Source organism: Alosa alosa, chromosome 12, assembly GCF_017589495.1.
Source record: "Alosa alosa isolate M-15738 ecotype Scorff River chromosome 12, AALO_Geno_1.1, whole genome shotgun sequence".
NCBI lineage: Eukaryota > Metazoa > Chordata > Actinopteri > Clupeiformes > Clupeidae > Alosa > Alosa alosa.
Window position 1 is genome coordinate 16,347,732 of NC_063200.1, and position 27,649 is coordinate 16,375,380.

The 27,649-nt window shown below is 41.9% G+C and overlaps 2 protein-coding genes across 5 annotated transcripts; one reads left to right on the forward strand and one right to left on the reverse strand.

Moving 5' to 3' along the window:
* Window positions 1–1,432: 1,432 nt before the first annotated feature.
* On the reverse strand, window positions 1,433–15,112 carry polm (polymerase (DNA directed), mu). 4 transcript variants are annotated; one of them, XM_048259198.1, is made up of 13 exons: window positions 14,957–15,112; window positions 14,298–14,373; window positions 13,559–13,748; window positions 13,294–13,474; window positions 12,984–13,082; window positions 12,236–12,406; window positions 9,394–9,465; window positions 5,886–6,006; window positions 5,254–5,386; window positions 4,976–5,078; window positions 4,449–4,763; window positions 3,988–4,071; window positions 1,433–3,612 (listed from the first exon to the last, which is right to left on the reverse strand). In XM_048259198.1, the coding sequence occupies exons 2-13, from the start codon at window positions 14,362–14,364 to the stop codon at window positions 3,526–3,528; spliced, it is 1,623 nt and encodes a 540-aa protein (XP_048115155.1). In that variant the 5' UTR covers window positions 14,365–14,373; window positions 14,957–15,112; the 3' UTR covers window positions 1,433–3,525. The 4 variants fall into 4 exon arrangements, with proteins under 4 accessions (XP_048115155.1, XP_048115156.1, XP_048115157.1 ...); XM_048259199.1 differs by lacking the exon at window positions 14,298–14,373; XM_048259200.1 differs by lacking the exon at window positions 14,957–15,112 and having other exon boundaries at window positions 4,506–4,763; window positions 14,298–14,444.
* Window positions 14,589–27,017, forward strand: gnsb (glucosamine (N-acetyl)-6-sulfatase (Sanfilippo disease IIID), b). Its single transcript, XM_048259203.1, has 13 exons — window positions 14,589–14,864; window positions 15,334–15,393; window positions 15,613–15,816; window positions 16,212–16,277; window positions 17,984–18,082; window positions 21,349–21,516; window positions 21,657–21,739; window positions 22,609–22,727; window positions 23,092–23,195; window positions 23,414–23,515; window positions 23,873–23,983; window positions 25,415–25,522; window positions 26,019–27,017. Exons 1-13 carry the CDS (start codon window positions 14,685–14,687, stop codon window positions 26,172–26,174), a joined length of 1,560 nt encoding a protein of 519 aa, XP_048115160.1. The 5' UTR covers window positions 14,589–14,684; the 3' UTR covers window positions 26,175–27,017.
* The last annotated feature ends 632 nt before the right edge of the window (window positions 27,018–27,649 follow it).

Sequence of the window (27,649 nt, forward strand, 5' to 3'; positions counted from 1 at the left end):
ATGTGGAGATGGGCGCAGAGAATAATTATTAAATCTCTTGAAGTTATTTTTCTCGCGAACTGTTTATCACAGCAAACAGTGGCTAGCTAGCACCGTTTAAAAGCAGAGAAAAAGCTTCATGTGACACATGTGTGATGAGTAGCCTACTTCTCGAGGAGTTTAACAGAGAAGAATGGGTGAATTTGGACGCACTTCATGCTTAGTGAAGTAAAGCTGAAGCGCTGCATGCTGCGCAGGAGACTGCGCCTCACTGGTAGTTATTATAGGTAACTTCAAATCAGCGGGATTTACCCTTATAGGCTACTGCACATTACAAGATCTGTACGAGATGATCCGCAGCACTGAAGTGAGAAACTATTTAACTCTTTGTGTAGCGCATGTGAGCGTTTTTCCCCATTTCAATCTGAATATTGGTGGGGACATTTCAGTTGTAATTTGACATTGGTGTGGTCACGTCCTTCGGTCCCCACGCAAATCTACGCCCCTGGTGATGCTGGTCAGATAGCACGACAATCATAGATGAAAATAATGGTTTCCGTGGGAACCCTGGGAAAGAAAACTGACGCGTGGAAATCACGGGTGGCATGGTTGGAGGCTTCGATAGTTCCCATACAAGTTCATGTTAGGGGTTCATGACAGTTTCTACAAAACAAATCTGTGTAAAAAAGGAAACAAAAACACAGTTTACTCAAAAACACAACTATTGAATCTGTGAGATCTCCTGTTGGCAAGCAACAGGGGATAAGGGAAGGCTCATCAAATGTCTCCTACCAGGGCTGTTTGAAGCAGTAGCTTGAGCAGTTCTCTCACAGCAGACAGTAGCCTACTCATCTACAGATGTGGCCAAAGCCAGACAGTTATTGATTCTGCTACAGATCATGATGATTTAGGCTGAAGTCAGGTAATTTGTGTCACTTTTTGGTAGATTACAAAAAACAACCCTTCAAAATACCTGCTTCACCCTATATTACAAACTTTTTTGTAAAACACACTTTCTTCATAGCAATACGTTTATAGATCTTAGATTTAGCATCTCTTGTTGACAACTATGAATATCACAGTTGTAAAAGTGAGCTAGTATTTCACCGTTTGCTAGTGCTGGACAAGAACTGCACTAGTAGTCAGCTTCACATCAGCTCTTACCCAGATAGAAGACATATGTGTCGCCACCTGGTGGTGAATCAAACTACTACAGTTCACTGCATTTTTGGGCAGTGTGGTCCTTTGCCTGGACATGCAGCAGTTGGATCACATTTTGGGTTACAAAGTCCGTCTATCTTCAAATGATGGTGTAATTTCCCCTCAGAGCTTGATTAATTTATCTGACAACAGTGAGCGTTTTTCTGGTTTTACACACACAAAAAAAAGAGTTTTATGGGAGGTATTGTCATAGTTCATGTTTAGAGATTAAACCAGACACAAAAGTTTAGTCATCAGTCTTGCTCCTTTATTTCAAAAGCTTGAGTTTTTGCATCGTTTGTCCTACATGTCTTCCTGTTTAAACGGAACACTGAACAGCCAGGTGTGTTTTATCTCCAAGATATGGGTCATCACATTGAACATCTCATGACTTTTCATACCTGTGTTTGCAGACTCGAACAGAAGTAAAAGTACCAAGGTAATACAGCTCAGTCACAGTGGTATGCTTTCAACCAGTGTCATGATAATAAAATTAACATTTCAACCAATAACAATAGTATAACTTAACAAAACATCTCATATATAACAGAACTTTAAACAACATAAGGCCTGCATTACAGTATGTGTGTGTACCATGTCTGATAAGAAAGTGAATGTAACACCTGTTGAAACTGAGAAAGAACCACAGTGTGTGATGTGTGTGTGTGTCAGACAGAAAGACAAAAACAGAGTGAGTGTAAGTATGTATGTATGTAAACCACAAAACATATCTGTTTCATCACACAATCCCCCACCTCCAAACACCTTTTTGTTGTTGGGACAACAAATGGTTACTTAAAATATATTTTAAGGTAAATTTTATTGAAATGGATGTTAAAAGTTTCCGGTTTCCCATTTCAGGACAGATAAAACAAGGTAGTTTGGGCTTGTTTGGGCTGTTATTATGCTAAATAACTATCAAGCCATGTTTACACTGATGAGAAAAGCTGATATGCTCACATACAGATTACACACATACTGTGCAATTTGTCTCACCATTACAAAATGTATATAAGCACACAGGCACGCACACACACACACACACACACACACACACACACACACACACACACACACACACACACACACACACACACACACACACACACACACACACACACACACACACACACACACACACTAACAACACACACACACACATAATTATTAAATCTGCCATTTCATTCTTACAGTGTTATATGCTACTTCCCTAAAGGCACTGCTTGCTTCTCTATTTCACAAAACCTAAATGGAAATACAGGCAAAGCTATCATATGCTAGCAACCAAATCAGCCCCTGCAGCTGTTACCATCGAGGTAGTGGTGTGTACACCCTGTAAGATTTCAACACACACACTAGACATCTCTGCAGTCAGTCACGTCACTTTCGGTCATTGTGCTCGACATTAAACTCTCAGTCTGTTCAATCTCAATATCTGTCCAAGACCGTGGTCATTGTACACAACTGTAAATCCATTTCAAATACTTGGTTGAGAGAGCTCTGACATATAAAGTGCATTTTGCCATATATTAAAAAATGTCAAGACAGTTCAAGACCATACAAGGACCTAACATAGTGTCAAACGAACAGCTGTTCAATCGCAGGGCTATAGAACTATTTAGATTAAGACCGTAAAAAATGTCATGTAACATTTCATAGTGTCAGGAGCCGTGTCCCCTGATGAATTTTAGAGATGAAAGTCCTCTGCAGTAGACAGTAACAAAGGGTAAGAGCACATTATGCAGTGGATATAGCGTTTCATATCTGCAAAGCAAACGCATTGGAATGAGCCCAGAGCAGAGTGAGTCAGGGCAGATGAGAGCTGTTCACTTAAGGGTGACCCCAGCCTTTATGTGGGTGTGTGTGAAGGCACTGACACATCACAGCAAAATGAAATACCTCATATCTAAGTCCATGTTCACACCTTTTCAAAGAAAATACAGCTAGTTCTAACATTTCTAAAAACATAAAGGCATGAGAGTGAAGAATAAGGAATGTTATTGCGGAACATACAAACCAAAACAGAAGCAAAATAATCCTCTTGCAAGTCAGGCGTTTTCTTTTCTGAGCTTGAGGCTCTTTTCTTCACATGCGAGGGATGCTCTGGAAGCGAGGAAGTGACCCAGCAGATATCGTGACTCATGGAAACCACTGGTGACTAACGGGGGAATCAGCCGATGCAGTGCGGTGAATCAGCCTGAGCGGCCATTTTGAGGTGCAGATTTGAATTTAGGTGCAGAGCAGAGTTATACAAGATTCTTTGGGTTCTACAGGTTTTGGATCCACACAGGAACCGAAGAGTGAATTCAACTGCTGATTCCCCCCTTCTACAGACCTCTTCACCAATCAGGCATTGCGGTCACATGGTGGGATGTAGTCCAGTCCCAGGTGGCTGAAGATCTCTTCCTCTGTACTGGCTCTGAGGTAGCATCCCTGAAGGCCGAGACCGAGAAAGCAGTTAGCATGAGGGGGGTTATTTACAACAGGACAGATCAGCATATGGAAGATAAAGCCTGATAGAAACCCTTTAAAAACATTTGGACCAGGCTCAAGAATTATCTATGAAAAAATAATCAAACTGCACCAGGATGATTGCTTGAAAAAAAACAGGAATTAAAGCAGGAATTAAACTGTGCTTTGTGCATTTGTAGCTAATACATATCACAAAGTGGGATTCTGAACTGGATACACACATACACATACAGTTACTGGCCACAAGTGAACCAATCTTATCACAGGCACACATACCTGACCACAAGTAAGCCAATCCCATCCCAGATACACACACCTGGGCACAGGTGCACTCACCTTGCTGTTGTCGTAGAGGGCGTGACTGCTCAAGGACATGTTCTTCTCCCGACCTGCCCAGCGCCTCAGCTCCCTCTCAAACAGCTGCACACACACAAGGGCCAGATTAGGACCAGACAATGACCAGATTATGACCAATTCAGGACTAGCCTATACCTGTGCTGGTCTTACAGTACCTCACTTATGCTAGAAAGAAAGACAAGAAATAGGAATAAAAGAGGAACAAAAGAACAGACAAGAAGGAATGTCAGAGAGAAAGAAAGAACGTAAAAAGAGTGAATGACAAAATACTCATATAGTGAAGAAAATTAGTGGGGGGGAACACAAACACAAACAGATCACAAACACAAACAAAAAGTTAGAGAGAAATAAATGAAGATAGAAAAAAAACTCAGATGGCAAAGAAATACAGGCAGAGAAGAACAGACCGCAAACAGAATACAAAATGGCGGCCTCCCCACCTTGGAGCCAGTCCAGCCCAACAGAGCAAACCCAAACTGACTGAAGGGGCTGACTACCAGGTCCACCCTGACGGCCTTCCATCCAGCAGGGCGGCGCTGTGGCAGTGGCTCTGGCCCAGGGGCTCGTCCCTCCCCACCCCCAGGTTCCCCCTCCGTGGCCTGGGCAGATGAGTGTGCTTCCCCTGAGGCTCTCCGCTCCAGCTTAAAGATGGAGAAGCACCTCTCAAAGCGATCCATGTTGTTAGGGGGCCGTGCAGGCCCCTCTTTGGATTCCAGGTAGGAGTTCCTGGTAGTTTTCTGATACAGGAGCAGGTCCTGGAGCAACAAAGGATATATATATATTCCTGGTCAACAGTTTAAGGTAATTTTATCTATGCAAAGTGCAGCCTTTTCTCCTTTCTTATACTTTGTTACAAGTTCGGTCCAGCACTCAAGGAAACTAAAAAAGAGACTGAGTAAAGCCTGCTCCCATGGCTGTATTCAGAGGCATTCCCTCCCATTTGATTGAACATCCTGATATTCCCCACCTGAGTCTCCAGCCACTGGACCACTTTGGGCATAAGGCCCTCCTCCTTCCCCTCCTCTGGGTGAGTGATGAGGAAGTCCACGTCATGGCCCGTTTCTTTTCCCCTGACACAGAGAAAGCAAGCGAGTGAGAGAGACAGAGAGAGAGAGAGAAAGGAGAGAGAGAGAGACAGAAAATGAGGGGGGGGGGGGGGGTATGAGTATGTTTTTCCCATCTGTGTTTGTGTGTCTGTGTGTGTTTTGTGTGTGTGTGTGTGTGTGTGTGTTTATGATCACTTACCTCCTGAATCCTCCTATCAGTGTGATATGAGCTCCTGGCAGGACTTCCTGCACCGCCCTCTCTACGATCTGACCAATGGCGTCGGCTTCTGCCCGACTGACGTGCTGGCTGAGGTCCTCGTGGTGCAGCAAGCCTGGATGAGGTGTGGGACACAGATTACCCATTTAGATCACTTTCAACAGGGGCATGTTCAATCTCAACACATTTCAAAACCGCTTTGCTACACTTTCCCTGTTGAACAACATGTTTGGTCATAACGGTGTGCACCAGTAAGGACATCTGTTACAAAACCTCAACTCCTTACTGTGATGTCTACCTGCTTGCTAACTGACCAATGGCAGCAGCCCTGATGTCTACCTGCTTGCTAACTGACCAATGGCAACAGCCCTGATGTCTACCTGCTTGCTAACTGACCAATGCCAACAGCCCTGATGCCTACCTGCTTGCTAACTGACCAATGCCAACAGTCCTGATGTCTACCTGCTTACCAACTGACCAATGATGTCTACCTGCTTGTTAACTGACCAATGGCAGCAGCCCTGATGTCTACCTGCTTTCTAACTGAGCAATGGCAGCAGCTCTGATGTCTACCTGCTTGCTAACTGATCAATGGCAGCAGCCCTGATGTTTACCTGCTTGCTGGGAGCTGTTCAGTCTCTGCTCTGATTTGGCCACGTCTGCTGGGCAGCGGAGTCCCTCCCTAAACCAGCGATCAGCTGTCTTCACCCCGACTCCAAATATGCCCGTCAACGCCTGCAATAAAGCACAACACACATTAATAACACTGATATGGATGCCGCAGCACAGCCTTCCAGCACTGCGGAGGGATTTTTTGCATTACAGCAACTAACAACAATGAACAACAGCTGGCTTCAAAAAGGTTAAAAAAAAAAACTACAGTATGTCACCTTAACACATCTCCCTATCTATCTAGGTATCTAATGCAGTGTTTTTCAACCTTTTTTGTGCCACGGCACACTTTTGGCACTTAAAATGTCCCAAGGCACACTAACATCCTGTGTGAAGAAAAAATAAACATACCATAGCCTAAAATTTCAAATAATACACAGATATGGCCTTATTATGGCTTCTATGCAAGACCTGCTCAATAAAACAAGCGCCCTCTGTTTCATTTGTAGGTGACTATATCTAATTTAATTGTTGTTATGAACTGGATATGTGATGATTCTGTGAATACTGGATATGGGGCCCCCGTTGTACAGTACAATGCCTGCATACCACAAATAGTGCAATCATACAATCAATGAGAGCATGTGGTTATAAATTCTTTGATGCAACAGTTGCTTTTCTGGACCAGTGAGTGACATTTGGTTAATTTTCTGCGGCACACCTGATGATCTCTCACGGCACACTAGTGTGCCCCGGCACAGTGGTTGAAAAACACTGATCTAATGAATACATGTTTAAACACATTTCTAAATCTTGAAATTATGCATAAGAAGGGGAAGTATGAAAGTGCGATGGAAGAGATTATGTCCTTGGTCTCAAAATGATACTTTGAGCGTTAAACCAAAGTCCTTTTAGGCAAGTCCCTCCACTCGGCGGCCATATTGCAACGCTTTTTGGGTACTCATCGGGCATCCTATTCGGCAGAAATGCGTGTGCGCAAGGCTTCACGACACCAATCTTGCCCCAGCGGCTAGTTCACAACACATGATTGGCACGATGTCTTCACAACACACCATATGATTGGCTCAATGTATTCACAACACACCACATGATTTGCTCAATGTATTCACATGTCAACGTTTTGCCGAGGAAGGGGTGGGATATGTGTAGACAACGGCCAGATCAGTTGGCGCAGCCCGTTCAAAGCCTGTTCCAGCTGGCAATAGACACTGGTGCAGTTCCTTGTCTATGGAAAAAATCTCTGATCGTGCCCATACCCAAAAAAAACAAAACCTAGGGAACGTAGGAATGACCTGCGCCCTGTTGCCCTGACATCTACAGCAATGAAATGTTTGTATGTGATGTCACGCGCAGAGAGAGGGGTTGAAGATGCACTGTTGACCCTGACAAACAGCACATATGAGCACCTTGAACAGGCAAAGAGTCTTGTCAAGATTGTTTTCATAGACTTCAGCAGTGCCTTCAACACGATCCAACCCCACCTGATGGTAAAAAATTTGGTACACCTCGGGGTTAACCCAAGATTAGTTTGGTGGATTCTTGACTTTCTGACGAACCGTAGTCCACAAGTCAAATTCAACTCATGTGTCTCATCGTTAAAAGCCATAAACACAGGGGCACCACACGCATGCGTTCTGTACTCTATTCTATACACCTTATACACCAATAACTGCCAAGCAACCTCCTCAGACCACACTTATTTTAAATATGCTGATGATACAGCATTAGTGGGTTTTGTAAAGTCTAATACCGCATCCCTAAAGGGTTTTGAGAGGGAGGTGCAGGGTTTTATTAAATGGTGTACGGACAATTTCTTTGAGGTTAATGCAAAGAAAACAAAGGAGATCACCATAGACTTTAATAAAAAGGGAATTATTGTCCACCCTCAAATATAAATGGTGTAGTGGTAGAGCGGGTCACAACATACACATATTTGGGTGTTGAAATAGACAATAAACTGACTTTTAACGAATGTGCACAAAATAAGTCCAAAAAGTTGCAGAAGAGGATGTTTTTTTCTAAGGAAACATAATCATTTTAGAATAGACAGCTGTATTCTTCAAATGTTTTACAAAGCTCTCTTGCAGAGCATCTTATCATTTGGCCTTATTTGTGCCTTTAGTAACATGTATATTAAGGACCAGAATAAACTGCAACGAATAGTCAAAACAGCCAGTAAGATCATTGGAGATGATCAGGTATCTGTAGCTCAATTGTACAATGACCTTAGTCTAAAAAAGACAGAACAAATTCTAAATGATTCAATCCACCCTCTTCATCAGAATTTCTTAAGAAAGCAACAGGTCAAGTGGCAGACCCCTGCAAAGGAAAATTAGGACCACAAGGTATAGCAAGTCTTTTGTGCCTACAGCAATTAGACTGTACAACAATAGACTTCCGGTATTTAGCACTTTGAGTCCTAGCCTGACGAGCCAGACCCACATTTAAAATGTAGGGTCTGGGCACTCACCGTTCGCAGTGCTCAGTCCGAGGGGGGATAATCGGTTGTCTTTCAAATTCCCTCTGCACTAATAGGACAGCGCTGAGTCCCATGCTTTTCCCACCAGCGGAGCTAGTTGGCTAGTTCAAACTTTTGCCATCTTAAAACAAGCTTAACTTCGTGTCACACTGTTGGCCAACAGCAACATCCATCTTCTTTGTTTTCAAGTAGCAGGGAATTCAAGCCAAACCGTTGCAACTCTGCCATCAATCATTATGTTAAGCCCGCCTAACGACTCTATACACGATTTGATTGGCCTGATAGAAGTTTCATTTTTCGAGCTCACAAGCCAACAGAGAGTTGCTAGACTAGCCCTGGCAGCAAATTTAATTTGCTGCCGCTAGGGTGCGTCTAGATTTCTAGGCTATTTGAGTCCCTTTACTCTAAAGCATTTTAAACTATGAGCATACTGTATAGATCAGCACTTAACTAGTTTATTTATTCACACATGTTTGCCATGTTTCTTCAATGTTTACTGCTTTGTCTGTCTTCTCCTTGTTCTTTTACGTTTTAATGTTTAAATGTTTTGTATTTATGTTTTTATTGTTATGCAGTAGGCTGTATAACAATAGAGGGTGTAATGGTGACCACTTGAATTTCCTACTTGTGGATAATAAAGTTTACCTTGACCTTGACTACTCTAAATACCTTCCCCACTCACCTTCATGGTGTCATACTACTCTAAATACCTTCACCGCTAACCTTCATAGCGTCATACTACTCTAAATACCTTCCCCGCTCACCTTCATAGCGTCATACTACTCTAAATACCTTCACCGCTCACCTTCATAGCGTCATACTACTCTAAATACCTTCCCCGCTCACCTTCATAGCGTCATACTACTCTAAATATCTTCCCCGCTCACCTTCATAGCGTCATACTACTCTAAATACCTTCCCCGCTCACCTTCATAGCGTCATACTACTCTAAATACCTTCCCCGCTCACCTTCATAGCGTCATACTACTCTAAATACCTTCCCCACTCACCTTCATGGCCTGAAACTGCTCTGAGTGCCGCGTTGACTCCACCTCCTGTGATGACCCGTACTCTAAGATCTCCTGGATCAGAATGAAAACACAAAACATTGCCTATGACAGAGGCTCTGGGTTCATGGTATAACTATTTAGCAATGCATAAAAAGTGCCACAATTCAGATCAAATGCATTCATATTTAAAAGCCGATCCTGCGACAAGTTACCTCATAGAAACGAAAGAGAAGGCAAGACAGACATGCAATATTGCAGACTATTAAACACTTATGTACGACAGATACAAGATATATTACTAGTATAGTACACATGTAATGTAGTACAGTACATTATTAAACTCTTCCTAATCATAGAGCATTTTTGCGGAGGAATGTGTTAAGTGTGAATAAGTGGTGAATAAGTGTGCCATTAGGTTAGGTTGCGTTTTAAAAAGGAAATCAAGTAGCTTCCTGTTAGATTTCTCTGTGCTAGCTAGAGAGTTAAAAAAAATAAAATTAAATGTCCGCACACTTGCTCCCGTTTTGCTTTATCTTTTATTTCACCAAGTGAACGTTTTCGAGCTACACGCTCTTCATCAGACTTGAATCAAGATAGACACACGTCATACTTATTAAGTAGAAAGGGTCACATGATACATCAAGTTCTGATTGGAAGGCACACCCACTGCAGAGAGGTGCATCCCAAGGTACCAACAGACATCCACAAATATTTTTCACCATACTACACCAGTCTCTACCAAATATACAAAAATATACAGAAAATATATACATACACACATATATACATACATACAAACATAAGTACATATTTTGAAGTTCTTTCTAAAACACGTCTTAGAGTGTACAGAGAAGTCTATTCAGAGTACTTGACATAGCATCAGGCCCTATGGCCATCATAATTTCAAGCATGATAAGGTGTCTATATAATCACAAGGTTACTATTTTTATTATTTTTAGATTTTATAGCTTGTAGGCCACCCTCAAAAGGGACGTTGGTGTTCAGCGACTCAATGTCCATTGTAACTAGAAGTTGTAGTCTTTCAGTTGTACAAACTGAATCATTTTAATAAAATCCATAGAATCTTTCACATAGGATGGAAGAGAAATGACCAGTGATTGTAGAGTGTGATCGACAAATGCTGAAATTTTCTCAGTCAAGGAGCCAATTGCCGCCACTATTGGTCGTCCAGGTGGTGTATCCACAAAGTGCTTGTGGATTTTAGGTAAGGTGTAAAACACTGGAAATACACACCCAATTGAAAAACACCAAATTCTACAGGAAGTTGGATTCTAAGCCCACTTTGAGTTTCAAGAATCATGTACATGAGAAATTAAACCAGTTAATGAAAATGGGACATATAACAAAAAATGAATATGCATATATGAAGGTGGATTGCCCCATTACTCCAGTGTTTTACACCTTACCTAAAATCCACAAGCACTTTGTGGATACACCACCTGGACGACCTATAGTGGCGGCAATTGGCTCCTTGACTGAGAAAATTTCAGCATTTGTCGAACTCACTTTTTTAATCACCCCCATACTGGTAAAAAATTCACATCAAGGGTATCATATCCTGTTTAACAAAAAATGTGATCTATATGCTTAAGTGCCCATGTGGCTTGGCCTACGTGGGGAAGACCACAAGGGCACTTAAGACTAGGATAGCAGAGCACAGATGTGCAATACGTAACATGGACATGAAAAGTTCAGTGGCAGCCCATTTTAAAGAGGCCCGTCATAATGTGTCTGCCCTTAAATATATGGGAATTGAGATGGTAAAAATGCCCGGGGCGGGGGCAATATTGACAACTTACTTCTCAAACGTGAACTATATTGGATTTATACCCTGGACACTATGGCACCAAGGGGTATGAATGAGGACTTCAATATCAGACCATTCCTGTAACTACTTTAATGACTATGTGGTTGCTAACTGAAAATCTTTAAATAATGGTACTTCTGTTTCGTGTTCTTCTGTTTGCCCTTTAGAAGTGAGTAAAGACTGTAGCAAAAGTTTTTAACATGATGCTGTATTGTAGTCTCCTGGATAAAAATAGTACAACTGAAAGACTCTCCACAACTTCTAGTTACAATGGACATTGAGTCGCTGAACACCAACGTCCCTTTTGAGGGTGGCCTACAAGCTATAAAATCTTAAAAATAATAAAAATAGTAACCTTGTGATTATATAGACACCTTATCATGCTTACTTGAAATGATGATGGCCATAGGGCCTGATGCTATGTCAAGTACTCTGAATAGACTTCTCTGTACACTCTAAGACGTGTTTTAGAAAGAACTTCAAAATATGTACTTATGTTTGTATGTATGTATATATGTGTGTATGTATATATTTTCTGTATATTTTTGTATATTTGGTAGAGACTGATGTAGTATGGTGAAAAATATTTGTGGATGTCTGTTGGTACCTTGGGATGCACCTCTCTGCAGTGGGTGTGCCTTCCAATCAGAACTTGATTGATGAATCATGTGACCCTTTCTACCTAATAAGTATGACGTGTGTCTATCTTGATTCAAGTCTGATGAAGAGCGTGTAGCTCGAAAACGTTCACTTGGTGAAATAAAAGATAAAGCAAAATGGGAGCAAGTGTGCGGACATTTAATTTTATTTTTTTGATTGTCTGACCCTTTTGTCCTGCACCTGCGTTTTGGATGTGCGCACCTCTACCTTAGCTAGCTAGAGTTAAAATCTTCCTAATCATAGAGCATTTTTGCTGTAAACATGACCTAGTCATAGAGCACAAAAGTCTGTATAATGAAAATATTACACTACAAATCTGAAGCTTTTCTAGGGGACAGAGATGTGGTGTCTCACCTTGACAACGCGTAGCGAGTGGTCGCCAAGACAGGGCAGACCCTGCAGGTCCTCCATCCTCTTCACCGCAAGTGGGAGTGTCTTCAAGATGGCTGCCGCCCTCCGGAATGCCACGCTCCGCCCCTCGTTCTCACCCAACTCAGCATTCTCTGCCAACAACTCCAACGGTTCCTGGGGAGGAGTGTTAGTTTGAAAGTATTGAATTATTGCAGTAAATATAATTAGATGACAGAGCTCTAGAGCCTCCTAAGGGACAATGTTACATTCATTCATATTCACTAACAGATGTGCAGTATTTGGCAGCATTATATAACAGAATCAGAATACCCATTTAAAAGTATACCAAGTTATGGTGCTGATGGCATATCGGAAGGTGTGACACAAACACAAGCTGAGAAGAAATGACCTAGGCACGGAATCCTACGGCTACATTTAGAGGCTTACAGAAATACCAACTACTATAAAGCCTGACACCATGGTAAACATTGGTATTAGGTTAAACAGAACATCTGAGGACCACTTCAACATCACTGTATGCCAACACTGTTGTCTTACACATACACCCTATAGCAGGAGGTGAAGGATATTATTAGCCAAACTAGTCTGCCTTTCAGTTATGGGTCTGATAATCTGAGATATATGAGTGCTTTACACCTGACAAAGGACCAAACCAGATGTTAAAATGAAGACAAACTGGTGCTTCCATTATTCCAGTTCCCAGTCATACAATGCAATCACTTCTACTCACAGTCAGAAACAAGTTGTGGTGCTTCAGAGGAGTTCTTCTCTGACAGGCGTAACTCTTTGCAGAGACCGCAGAGATGACTGGACTGGGTGTGTGGCTCATCTGCAAAGGGGATATAAGACTAGTCAGTGTGGGGGAACCTCAACAAACCAAAGCATTTCTTCAGTCATACTGTTGCAAACAATGCATCAAGAGATGAGAGGGATGTGAGATAACAGAAAGCATCTGCTATCATTTAAGAAAGAGAACGTCCCTCCCTTCCCTCCTCTCCATCAGCTACACATCAGGAGACATGCCAAGATCACAAACGTACCTTTAATTTATGTTTCTCTTGAATGCTCTCAGGTTTGCCAGTAGCCATGCTTTCTGTATACCAGCTGATGTTCAACAAATGAACCACATTAGCCGTAGTGCGACTAACAGTTTGAGTCTCAAGCCAGGCCTGCACCTCATCCCCTGAGTTGTTCTCCGCGACGACATGTGTAACAGCCTCACTGTGTAGCAGGACAAGAGACTGAACTAGAAAAAGCTGTAGTCAACATCACAGAAAGACATACAGTAGCCTAACCTTTACTCACCTGAACTGTTCTGCGACCTGGAATCCTTTATTTCGTCCAAGCCGACTAAGGAAAGTCCTGCGGCTGGCTCCCATCTTTCTCTCTAAGATAAAGATGACGGTGTCTGGGTATTTCGTGGCTTTAATGTCAGTGTCCGTTACAGACGATGTTGAGACTACTTTCCTGCGCTTTAGAGGCACCATCTGTGAAGCTAGCAAAGTTATAATAACACCTTAATAAGACTTATTTTGTTCAAAGTTGATTCTCTCTAAAGACAAATCTTGTGTGATCAGTTAACGTTAAGTTACATAATATACATGTGGGAAGTTAAAATGACTGGGCCATATGAACAGTCTATCTACTTTTTGGCATTGACTATGTAGATTACATCGGGGAGCATGAAACAGCGCAGCGAGTATGACGCAGTGAACATTTTGACCAATAGTGGCACGAAGCTGAAGGCAGTGCACCAGCCAAAATAAGACCGATGTGGAAACGGGAAATGTTTGCCTGAAATGATTGCTCAACCGCTGAATTGAAAACAGATCAAACATGCATAGAAGTAACAAGTGTGTATCGTAGATACACCGAACAACCATAAATAACATATCATAGCCTATATTCTGACAACCATTTAAGAAAGATATGATTTCAGGGCACATTTTCACAAGGCAATTTTGAAGTAGGATAGCCTAACGAACACCTTCATCAATTAACATAATTGGCCTAAATGTCAACGTCAACCTGATATTCGCCTTACATTTAATAGGTTTTCTGTATATCTTTTGTGGCGTGGTGTTGTTTTGTGGTGTCGAAATCACCACCATAGGCTACACCTAGAAGAGATGGTGAAACAAACATGAAACAAAGTTTGGCAACTAATGGAATGAACCGATATTTGGCGATTCCAGTGAAACTCGCATGTTGCAGACGTTAGGTTAAAGTCCCTCCAGGAATCAAGTCATATGACTGAGACAAGACGACATGACTCTTTGGCAAAATTGTAGCACTTCCTCAAACTTAATCAGACCTCCTCCGACGCTACTCGTGGTTTATGTCTCCCTCCCCTCCCACTTTGTGCTTTTTCAATGTACAGCTACCCCGCCGTGGACAGTCAGACCAGCTGAGGAGTGGTAGCTCGTAGCTAATGGCAAGTTTGGAGGCCAGTTCAGGACACAGAACTCTACATCGGACACTGTGTGCGGTTGTCAGAGTCACCGCATTTCTCGCTTTCGCTGCATGTTTGCCCAGCTGCACAGAATGCGCAAAGCCAAGCAACATTGTGCTAATTGTAACCGACGACCAGGATGTTCAGCTCGGTGGACTGGTGAGTCTTTTATTGTTGTGACTTACACACAGACCTAAATAATGATGACATACTTTAAAATAAAGATAAGAATAGTTCAAAAGTAGTATTACCTGTCCTACACCGGACTGACAAAAATAACATGATACCCTCCCTATCTCCTTGAAAGGACTATTGTACAATAAACTGTCATCATTGGCTAATAGCCTCTTGCGTTGCTTAGCTAACTGTATGTTGCTTTGTAGCCTATAGACACAGCCTATGTAATGCCATGCTTAGTAGTCACATGTGTTATATGGAAGTGCAACTAACCAGGAAGAGGCAGAACTCTTAAAGAGGAAGAGTTCCTTATCACGCTCGATTGAATAATTAGTTTTTCAACTACCTGAAAGTTGAACATGTTGTATATGAGCCAATTCAATTGTCATTTATAATATTTAACAGTGCTTTATATTCACTACACAAATAAGCAATACCCCTTCACTTTCAGACACCAATGAAAAAGACCAAACAGCTCATAGGGGATGCTGGTGTCACCTTTTCTAATGCAGTGAGTAGGACATCATTCATTTCCTCAAAAAATATTTTTCAAACATATGCATTGTAAATTGTAATATTCTCTCTCTCTTTCTCCCTCTCCCTTTTCTGTTTGACTGTCTATCTCTCCTGATATATCGGCCTCTCCCTGTGGGTGCAAACATGCCTGTGTCTGTGTGTGTGTGTGTCTGTCTGTTTGCCTGTCTGCCTATCTATTCTTCTGTCTCTCTAGTTCACAGTTACACCCTTGTGCTGTCCGAGCCGTAGCAGCATCCTCACAGGTAAATACCCTCATAACCACGAGGTCCGGAATAACTCCTTGTCCGGCAACTGTAGTAGCCCTGCCTGGCAGAAGGAATCCGAATCCCTGGCCTTCCCAGTCTTACTCAGCAAGAGTGGATACCAGACCTTCTTCGGGGGAAAGTACCTCAACCAGGTGTGTTTCCTTTCCCGATGGTGCTCATGCAGTGCTTGTTAAGCAGATGATACACAAGGCAACTTTTTGAGGAATGTTGCTGGGCAATGTTCCTGAGTATTGTTGTTTAGGTACATTTTTATTGATATTAGTAATAAAAGTTTTCTGAGGAACTTTTTTTTTAAAATTTGAATTATTATCAGTATTATTACATTACATTTGGCTGACTGTTTTTAACCAAAGCGACAACAAGGGAAGGCAAATGTAGGCAAATCACAATCAATGTGGTTGCCTAGTAACATTGCTCAAAAAGGTACCCCATGTACCATCACCTTCAAATGTGTTTTCCATCTTTGTTCGTTTTTTACACAAATTTAATTTTCATATTACACATTGTGTTTTTTCTGTGTTTTCAGTATGGGAAGAAGGAGGCAGGAGGCGTGGACCATGTGCCGCCTGGTTGGGACCACTGGAACGCACTGGTGAGTGATTAGACTAAGCTAACAGGATTGTCCACTCAGGGTGTTTGCAGTAGTGAAACACTACACCAGGACTTTGTGTTGTGTGTGTGCACGCAGGGAACCTTTTACTCATGTCATTTGTATTCGGTTATTAAGTGATCATGCAGTGTTTCCCACAGAATTTAATTCTATTTGTGGTTTGCAGAATTAACTTGAATGCAACAGTTTTTAGCAAATTAGCGCAGCGTGGTTATGATGCTAACCAGATTTAAGCACAATTTAGTACAACCTGGAAAATCATTGTATGGTGGTCAATGTTGATATTGTGGCGGGCCGCCACAAATAAGTCAATGTATGGGAAACACTGGATGATGCAATACTAGGCTAATAAATCTTTTTCCGGGTCCAACTGCTTTCAGAGCCAATCGGTTTTCTCCATAGACAGTAAAATAAACTATTTTTTACGCTATTCAGTGTAGCCTTTAAAAAAATTGTCATCCTATTACTCACTTGTTGCCTCAACCTAATAAAATCCTATTTTTTGCCAAAGCCTGTATGTAACCATTGATTGTGTCATCTGTCTGCACAGGTACATTAATTACTCTGTTAAAGTTAACCAATTTTGTTTTACCCTCAATAAAATGAAAGGTGATGGTGACAAGGTTTACAAGTTGCAAAAACCGTCTGGCTGCACTAGTAAACGTTTTTTTGACCAAAACGTGGTTGGACCCGTGACGTCGGACTTAACAACCGTATTGCATCTTCAGTTGCATAAGTTCAGTCAATCTGCCACATGGGCAATGAAAGGATGTGTTTTATGTGCTGGCCTTTTCAGTGATATTTCCTAATTCTTTGGTCTAGTATCCATGCTGGGAACTGTGGTCTTTGATATTTTGCACTAAAACACATCCCATGTAACAGTTGATTCTGGAGTAAGTCTAGAACCCTGCAAGAACAGGTTCAGACTTGTTCTAGAGTCAGCTATGGTTCTTCTGCCTTGAGTTTGCATGGCCAGTTAAGAATCCAATCTTGGCCCCTTATCACTCACATCACAAGCTAAACTTTCTATAGATGTTTTTGTTCAGGTGTGGGTTTCTGAGTGTGCTATTCCTGCCCTCCACCAACTCTGTCTAAGCATGCCTTGTACATTTATATTTGAGGAGTGACTTTGGGTACATATTATGTTCCTGCTGGTGGTAAGCCATAACACTTGTATCTTGGGAGCTGAATAATTTTTATTTTTTTATTTTTATATATACTTTTTTGATCCCGTGAGGGAAATTTGGTCTCTGCATTTAACCCAATCGGTGAATTAGTGAAACACAAACAGCACACAGTGAACACACAGTGAGGTGAAGCACACACTAATCCGGGCGCAGTGAGCTGCCTGCTACAACCATTTCGAGGGGAGCAGTGAGGGGTTAGGTGCCTTGCTCAAGGGCACTTCAGCTCGAACCGGCAACCCTCCGGTTACAAGTCCAGTGTGCTAACCAGTGGGCCACGGCTGCCCGGAAATAAAACTTTTATAATGTTTATCTTTGCAGCAATCTGCCATTGTACAGCAATGTAAACCTCATATTGTTGAATTCTTAGTTTGAACTATTGATCAGACAAACTGTAGTCGGAGGAGATAACAGACTTTAAGACTGAATAGTTTACTTGCACCAGAATGTTGATATATTGAGGTTACATCCAAACTGTAAAAGGAGAACTTTGATGGTTTGCAGGTAGGGAACTCCGTGTACTACAACTACAGTCTCTCAGTGAACGGCAAAGAGGAGAAACACGGAGATGACTACCACAAGGACTACCTCACAGATCTTATCGTGAGTTTCTCAGTCTCTCTCTATGTCAACCCAAAGCCTCACAGTTTCTATCAGATATGCTGCATGTTGCTTAATTGTGTGTTTAGTACATTGCAAGTGTGTATGACAGTCTGCACATGTAAGTTAGGTATTTTTCTACCAAACAGCTTCCCACTATCATTGCCACAATCTGCCATGAGTTACCTGAAAGCCTTTTGAAAACATGGCGTGCTTGAGTAAAGTAAAAACAGTAAAACTCTGACTTAGAACCCTAAACTTTCGCTGTGTTAAGGAAAACCCTTTTTACACATTAAATTCTTTTTGAATTTACTATGATGTATGTTGTTGAAGAGTGTCTACAAAGGCCCTACAGTACATATTCTGTAGAAAATTACTGTAGCTTTTAACAGAAAAAATGAGGCTCTGATATGAGGTTTTATTACACGGCTCGTAATGCTGAAGAATGCTCCATTCACTTGAATGGGCCTTCCCAACGTTCGGTGGTCTGCTAATTCTCAATAACAGACCATTGCGTATAACAGACCGCTGTCAAGGAAAATGGGTTTTGTGCTTATTCTATTTCACCTCTTTCATATCACTACGCAAGGACTGGAACTTCATTCAAAAGTGAAAGCGGACGTTTGATCAGCTGTGTTCTAAAGAATGTTTGATTCAAGTTCAGCGTGTGCTGTTGCGAACTATTTGTTTCTCAGCAAAAGCCACGATGAAACGGTAACAAATAGGCTATAGCCTAGGCTATGTAGGCTAAAGAGTCATATCGTGGGGAGTTTATTGTTTCGGTTTGGCAAGTAGCCGTGTAATAAGCGGGATAATGTATAGAACGCCAGTCATTATTGGGAAAATAATTCCTTCAGGGCGGAACAAGACCCCTCTGCGTTCTATACATTATCCCTTACGTATACCTGCAGGTGCTGCACAGTAAACATCTTGAATCAAATAGTCTAGTCAGGTTTTGATATGGAGGTGCTCATAATTGATTTGCACATTGTGTAAATGTAAATCATGGAAAATTAAAGTCATTAAGCAACACTGTCCCTGAAGAAAGGCAAAGTGGAACCATTCAGAGTTAGACAAACTCCTTTTACTCCAAATTGACTCTGTCAGCAACAGCGGTACAACACTGAACCTGTAGCTGTAGTCTGCTCTGTCACCATAAAACTGTATCTGTGACTCTCCCTTAAGTGACCCAGCAAATGAGGAACAGCGTGTTCTATATCATGAGCACTAGTTTATATGATGCGTCAATGTATCCGTGTGTGCAGGGGCGGACTGGGACCAAAAATCGGCCCTGGCATATTTGGCCCAAGCGGCCCTCAAATCGGTGGGGCATACCTAATTAAATACAAAGTCTTTGCATTTCCCTTAAATACGCATATATTTTCAACTGTCATGGAGCACTGAAAGAGATGTAGGCCTCATTGGTTATCTCTCTGACTGATCAGATAGGCATGGAGCATATGATCTCCATTCAAGTAGGCTAACAAGCAATTATTAAATAATTAAAAGAGTTTCTGCTTGAATTCAAAGTATCATTTCAAATTATTCAATAGGCTACACATTTTACCAGTAATTTATACCAGTTATCCGTGTAGGACAACTGAAACAACACAAACAGCTGTTGCTGGAAATATTTTATTTACTGTATACTACCTACCTACATTGCTGGTACATTTTGGAACAGTACAGCTACATGAACTAATTATCTTAGTGTCTTCCAGTAGCCTATCATATAGGTTATATATATACTGTAGCTTAGTTGGCTTGTGCATGACGTGACGTTTTGTAACCTACATTTCAGTCAGTCTACAGCCTTTTAGCCCTTCTTTACCTTCTTTACCATGATAACCCTTCCAAGATAGAACCCTTCTCTACTTTGAGAGACCAACCACCACTCATGCCATCGATGTTGAATTTTGGGCGTCTGACGGAAACTGATCAATCTGACCAACAATTAACGTTGATTTGACACTATTTTGCTGTCCGGGTTTGCAAATCATTCATTTAGAAAATTTAAGTTGCGCTATTTGTTATTATAATCACAGCACGGCCTTACTAAGTTATCATTAGGCTACCATATCATTACATTATCACAATTAATAAGTCATCATAATCATCATAGTCAGCATGCCATGGCATGCATGTCACAGCCTACCTGTTCTACCACTGAGTTATCATGTAGCCTCAGGCTCGCACTCTCCACCTGCTCACTGTCCTTTGCTCTGTATGCTTGCTTACATCCTCGTTCAAACTCAACGAACTTCAACATGTTGCTGACATATGCTAGCCTACTTGCAATATTGCATTTTTGAAGCTTCTACATTGGTGTTAATTTTGCAAAATTGACACTACAGGCATCCGCCGCAATTTTGTGTAGGCAACTTCGATTAACTTTTGATGCGCTCACAGAATCCTGGCTATGAGCCAAAATGTGAGGGGTGGGGCCTGACGTGAGCTGTTATTGGATCAGTCCAGTGTCAATATTGAAATGTAACCAATGGGCCGCTGATTGCTCTTCCTTTGGGCCGATCGTTGGCCAAAATAATTAAATTATATATATATATAGCCTATTCTATCGGCCCAAAAGGTGCGTCGGCCCACCCACCGGGAAAATGCCTGGTATGCCAGATGGCCAGTCCGCCCATGCGTGTGTGCTTCCATATGCCGTTTAAGAAGAGCGTGTGCCTCCCATGTGACACGCCATGTGCTGACCTGCCGACACAAGCAAGTCAGCACTCAAGTCAGCTGGGGCTTCCTTTATCTCTCCCCTCTATGACTCTTAATGTGTTCCACTGAGCTAATAAAACGAAAGAGAAAATGCAGCAAACTGTAGGGTAACACAGATTAGTTGTAAAGTGACGTGATGAGGTGTGCTCTCTGCACTGATATTGTGGTATGTTCTTGAATGTAATGTAAAAATATGACATGGTTTGTAATCCAAATGCTTCATTTGTTAAATTGAGATTTAATTAATGTTATGTTTAAAGCATCCCACCAGTAATCTGTCCAGGTGATTTCATGGTTTCCTGTCTTTGTAAATATGGCTCAAAGACCCCTACCAACCCTTAACACAGTGTCTTTAATCACCATTTGTGTGTCAGAGATTTGCTTTGTTGGAGTTTGGTTTTGCAAATATTTCAGCAAAGTACAAAGAGAGTTAAACCAACTGAACCTCAGGAGAATTAAACCATGACTGAAATTCTGACTGAAATTCTGACTGATTTTGATGTGCGCGCGCGTGTGTGTGTGTGTGTGTGTGTTGTCTCCAGGTGAACAAGTCGTTGGATTTCCTGAATGACAGGAGCCCCCAGCACCCCTTCTTCATCATGCTGTCCCCTCCGGCCCCCCACTCCCCCTGGACCGCGGCACCCCAGTACCAAAAGTCCTTCAGTGATGTGAAAGCCCCACGGGACGGTAGTTTCAACAAAGCAGGCAAAGTAAGTGCAGGTCTCACTGAAGGAGCAACCTTTCTGTCTACCCTATCTATGTCTGTCTGTCTGTCTGTCTGTCGGTATGTTTGTCTGACCGACCTTGTCTCTGACTCTGACTCGGCGTGCCTTCTCTTTTTGACTTCCAGGACAAGCACTGGCTCCTGCGACAGCCTGTGAGCCCCATGCCAGAGAGCTCAGTGAAATATCTAGATGATGCATACCAAAAAAGGTACAATTCACAGTAGATTTTTACAGCCTTTTACAGACAAGACATGCTTCCTTTCCCTTCCTCGCTCTCATTGGTGTGCTTCCTTTCCCTTCCTCGCTCTCATTGGTGTGCTTGCTTTCCCTTCCTCGCTCTCATTGGTGTGCTTGCTTTCCCTTCCTCTCTCTCATTGGTGTGCTTGCTTTCCCTTCCTCTCTCTCATTGGGGTGCATATGATATGGTAAGGTGTGCTTGCAGTATGGTGCTGTGAGGTGTATATACTCTTCTCCATTTCTATTGGACAGTGCACCTCACCCAACATCAGATTATTGGTGTATTTACAATGGTGTAGTCTACGTGATACGCAGGACTATGCAGTATACCCACTTAAAAAGCATCACCATCTCAGTATAGGCAAGGATACGTATTAACATTTGGGGTTGATCACAGTATACCCACTACAGCTAACTACGACATCACAGTATACCCACTACAGCTAACTAGACTACACCCCTGGTGTATTACACAAGCATGTACATGTTCAATTTACAGTTTTGGGTTCAGAGACATTTTAATAGTTTCCTACTGTGTGTACAGAGTATGGGTAGACATAGGCACTGACACCAAGTCTATGCCTAATAACTAATCACCACAGAATATAAGCACTGACACCAAGTCTAGACCCAGTAACTAATCACCGCAGAATATAAGCACTGGCACCAAGTCTAGACCTAATAACTAATCACCACAGAATATAAGCACTGGAACCAAGTCTAGACCCAATAACTAATCACCACAGAATATAAGGTGATGGGAGAATATTCTAGAAGCTCTTAAGCACCCAGCATTGATATGACCTCACTGAGCGTCTGTGTGCGTTTGCTGGTCTGTAGGTGGCAGACGCTGCTATCTGTTGATGACATGGTGGAGATCCTGGTGAAAAAGATGGAAGAACTGAAGGAGCTGGACAACACCTACATCTTCTTTGTGTCCGATAATGGGTATCACACAGGTCTGTGTTGTTTTTGCATACTGTACATACAAAGACCCAAAATTAACACCCAGTTTCTATATTCAATATTCGAGGCATTGAATGAACATATTTGTGGCATTGCATATCTTAATGACGGGGTGATTTCATAGACTGTAAAAAATAGGGTGATTTTTTTATTTGCAATGAAGGGTATACTCTTACAGATAAGAGGTAAATAACTTCTGCATTTGCTAGTCATCTGAAGGCCTGGAGACATATCAACTTTATAAGTAAGGCTTGAATATATGCTGTGTTTCTCCTCTAGTCTGGCATCCATTAAAACCCGCTGTGTGTGTGTGTGTGTGTGTGTGTGTGTGTGTGTGTGCACGTGTGTATCCTGCAGGTCAGTTCTCGCTGCCCATCGACAAGAGGCAGCTGTATGAGTTTGACATCCGTGTGCCGCTCATGGTCCGAGGTCCTGGGGTCAAGGCCAAACTCGTCCTCCCTGTGAGTAAAGGGGACATTTTACACTCACATTCCATCCGTGCTGTAAAGGGTCATCAATTATTTTGTGTTTGCATTTGTGTTAGCCCACCATCCTAAACAAAAATCTCACCCCCACTTTGTTTTCCGTGCTGGAGTTGCTTTTTAATCAGTAGACACTGCATGGCCACACATACATTATGTTGTGTGTGTTTGTGTGTTGGTGTTTGTGTTTGTCTTAGACTCCTGTGCTAAATATCGATCTGGGGCCGACCATTCTGGACATAGCTGGAGTTAATCTCACTGAAGTCAACATGGATGGCCAATCTTTCCTGCCACAGATGGTGTGTGCGTGTGTGTGTGTGTGCACGCGTGTGATTTTCCAAATATTTCACTGGCCTTCCCATAAGCTTGATCTACATCCCTGGCCTACTCATCTTTATCCTCATTGACATTATCTTTTCCTTGAAAAAATTAAACATATTTTAATGTATACATGAATGTGAAACTGACAGAATACATTACGGTGATTATTTGCTTTTCATAAATTAATAGTCATAATTCATAGATTAGTTCACTGCAACATGACAAATCAGTGTGTAATCTAAAATCTTATTGAGCCTTGTCCTCTTGAAATACTTTGTGTGCCTTTAAGTCTCTGCCTGTTGTTCTAAATGCCCTCTCATGTCGGTCCTTTGCAGGCCCCTTCACTGCGCAACGGCACTGCCCGCTCCTTCTTCCTAGTTGAGTACACAGGGGAGGGAAACGCCTCGGAGGACCCGGCCTGCCCGAAACTGGGGCCTGGACTGGCTGTGAGTGGACAGTCTGTGTTGATTCCTCTGCAGTGTTTATTTATGTGGATCGTCAGATCAAGAGAGTTCAGAGTTCAGTGTGGTTCCCCCCACTTCATAGAGTTCAGAAATCAGCTTTATCGCCTGTACTGTCACAGGGGTCATCGTATAGTACCAGTATATCTGGTTCTGCTCTCCGCATCCGTGTTCTGCATGTGGATTTGGCTTTGCATTTGGTTCATTCTATTCGTTGAAAGGGTTTCATTCTGTCAGGCATTTCATTCTGTCTCAACCTTCTAGGGTCCCAGGTCAAACCAGAACGCCAAGTCACAACGACTTCTGAATGTCGCACATATTCTTATGGACGATAACAGAGGTGTTAATTTTTATATGCCCATGTTTAGTCTGTAGAGAGTGTGCTATAGGCAGAGCATGCCTTGTGAGACTTGTGGCTTGTCAGACCTAAAGGAATTTATTTTGTGTTCATTGCTTTTTGTGAGAGTGGTTCTACTTATCTCAATAAGGAAAATAAATTATGAGCCTATGTTGAGTCCAAATATGTATTCTGAAGGCCTAAACAGAGCCCAGCCAAAAACTCCAATACAATTTTGATAAACTTTGAGGGACGATTTTGCTACATACTATTCTTATTTATGTACCAGCATGCAAAATTTGAGCCTCCTACATGGTTTAGTTCTGGTCTTGTAAACTTTGACAAAAAAAAGAAGCCCCGACACCCCCCTCCTCCCGTAAAACTGGGTCTATCTTGGAAAGTATTGATCTTACATAAAATTAATTTTACAGTGTGTCTCCTGGGTAACATTGGTACACCTGGTATTTTTTTCAGAATGTTTTGAGACCTAAGTGCGTGGGCCCGGTTGAATTGATGTGGAATAAGAATTATGGGCAGCCGTGCCCCACTGGTTAGCACTCTGGACTTGTAACCGGAGGGTTGCCGGTTCGAGCCCCGACCAGTGGGCCGCGGCTGAAGTGCCCTTGAGCAAGGCACCTAACCCCTTACTGCTCCCCGAGCGCCGCTGTTGAAGCAGGCAGCTCACTGCGCCGGGATTAGTGTGTGCTTCACCTCACTGTGTGTTCACTGTGTGCTGTTTGTGTTTCACTAATTCACCGATTGGGTTAAATGCAGAGACCAAATTTCCCTCACGGGATCAAAAAAGTATATATACTTATACTGAATAACCCAGATCTGAATTGACCATAGGAAAGTAGAGTGTTAATTTTTACAGTGCATTGAACATTAAGTAAGTAGGGGCATTATAGCAGGCTGACTTTCCCAGTTCAGAATAAGTATGAGGAACCTTGAGCATCAAACAGTCACTCCATCAGTGAATATAGTCTACAGCAGATGTTCTATTGATTCTCTTGTGACGGATAAATGACCACCACAAACCCAACCTTGCCGTTGGTATAAAAGCCAATGTCTCTCTGCAGCACTGCTTTCCTGACTGCACGTGTGAGGATGCCTTCAACAACACGTATGCCTGTGTGAGAACATTGACTGGCTGCAACCTGCAGTACTGTGAGTTTGCAGACAATGAGGTGAGTCCTGTTCCAATTACACCCAATTGTATATGCATTATGGAGGACAAGAGCATGCATCAGTGATACACTGTGATAGTGGCATCTCACACCTAAACAAAGCACATCACAGTGAAACCGGATGTGGGTCAACACCAAGGGGCTGGAGTCTTTGTTGCTTATCTTTTATCTTGCTCTAATGAAGCACCATGCACATACTAATAGTCGTTTAAAGCAATTTTTTATTCAGCAAAGATTTTTCCTTTTTACTCTTCATGATTTTTCAACAGGCTTTTTTTGTTTCTTAAATATATTTATTCTTCATTTGACCGTGTCTGTGGCTAATAGCTGTGCTCACATCACTAACGCAGACAGTTATCTCGTCTGAGCAAAGCAGTTACAGAGTTCTGATGTTCACATATCAGTTTACTTAATAACTCAATTTCTGTTTGAAGCAACATTCATAAATATTTCATCACATGCACTGTGGTTTATGGCCTTTCTCCCCTATGTCCAGTCGTTTGTGGAAGTGTACAACCTGACGTCGGACCCCCATCAGCTGGAGAACATTGTGAAGAAAGTGGACCCCGCTCTACTGCAGACCATGAATCAGCGGCTCATCAAGCTCCAGTCATGCGTGGGAAGCAGTTGCCGTGACAACAAAAAATACTAACCCCCTCCCTCCTTGCCTGCCAACTGGACGCATCCGTGACCGTCCAGAGGAGGAAAATGACAACGTGTGAAACCCCCAAAGGGATTTCAGTATAGGCTGGACTCTGGAAAAGCAGTATTGTCATATCCTAGCTGATGACCATTTCATAGCTGATATGTTTGCCAGCCTAAAGTTTAGATTTTAAGTCTGTTTTGGAGGAGGATTATTTCCAAATAACCATTGCCCTGTTGATATCATCACAGAGGAATTAAGGGTAATGGTGTGATTATATATGTTATATATGTTTGTTCTTTCTTTTCAGCACTTTCAAGAGGATGAGCGATGAGAACTGTACTATGAAGTGAGACTCGATGAGTCTTTGGTCCTGCTGCAATGTTGGAAGGCAATATCTGATCTTTAAGCGTTTTAACATGCATCGCAGTCATATATCTCTCTGCTGACTCAGAAGAGTCTGTCAGCTTGATGCTATCTTTTTCCCTTTTTTTTTTCTTTATCCTTCCAACACGAGATCCCGTATACAACTGCACTCCAAAAAGCATATTCAATAAGAAACTGAAAACTGATGCCTGACATGATATGAGCCAAAGTCTTTCAAAGTCATTCTGTTTTTGTTGGAATATTTGTGATTTTTTTTTTTAAATGTACGTGGTGGTGGCGGCATCACGTATACATTAAGGTTATAGGACAGGAAAGGGATTTTAAACATTATACTGCTCCTTTTATTAAATGAAACTGTGATTATGTGCCTTATCATTTGCACTGAACCAGTATGGATGCCTTTATTTGACAGAAATATGTTTGAAATTGTGGAAAAATCAATAAAATTATTATAGTTACAAAATCTTTACTTCTTTAGGCGTTGTCATTGAATTACATCCTCAAGCCATATGGGAATGGGGCTCATCTATGTCAGAAACATGTTTGGGCTTTTAGATAGATAGATAGATAGATTGATAGATAGATAGATACTTTATTGATCCCCAAGGGGAAATTCAAAGGTCTCAGAAGCATACAGACATCACACACAAAATGCACTTACAGCAGAAATGGTAAATATAAGTATAAACATATAACAAAACTCCACTGTACAATAGAGACAGTAGAATATAAGAAAAAGTAACAAAACGAAATACTAAATATACTATATAAATTAAATTTAAAAAATCCACAGTGTGCTTGAGGGTGATCAAGCATGAGACGCTTGCAGTGACAGGGCCGGGAATGGCCTGTAGTTCTGTGTGCATGGTGAGGTGCTCAAGAGAGTGAGTGTCATGGTGAAGGTGCAAGAAAAAGGTCTAGAGACCAGCATAAATAATATGGACAAATAGGAGAGTAAAGTATAATGTAGACAAGGTAATATAAAAAAAACTGTAATAGGGTTACAGTCATTCAGTATTGTAGCAGAAGCCATTGGTCATGTGTGCTAATATAGCATGAAAAGCAGTGTAACAGTAAAACAGTAGTAAAAACCTTAG

Excerpts from the sequence above, each read along its gene's own strand:
- polm (XM_048259198.1), bottom strand. The coding sequence starts at position 14,364 with ATGGTGGTGATTTCGACACCACAAAACAACACCACGCCACAAAAGATA. Across the intron at positions 12,407-12,983 it reads ACCACAACTTGTTTCTGACT|GAACCGTTGGAGTTGTTGGC; the intron begins GTGAGTAGAAGT and ends ACTCCTCCCCAG. Across the intron at positions 5,079-5,253 it reads CTGATAGGAGGATTCAGGAG|GGGAAAAGAAACGGGCCATG; the intron begins GTAAGTGATCAT and ends TCTCTGTGTCAG.
- gnsb (XM_048259203.1), top strand. The coding sequence starts at position 14,685 with ATGGCAAGTTTGGAGGCCAGTTCAGGACACAGAACTCTACATCGGACA. Across the intron at positions 15,394-15,612 it reads GTGTCACCTTTTCTAATGCA|TTCACAGTTACACCCTTGTG; the intron begins GTGAGTAGGACA and ends CTGTCTCTCTAG. Across the intron at positions 15,817-16,211 it reads GGGGAAAGTACCTCAACCAG|TATGGGAAGAAGGAGGCAGG; the intron begins GTGTGTTTCCTT and ends CTGTGTTTTCAG.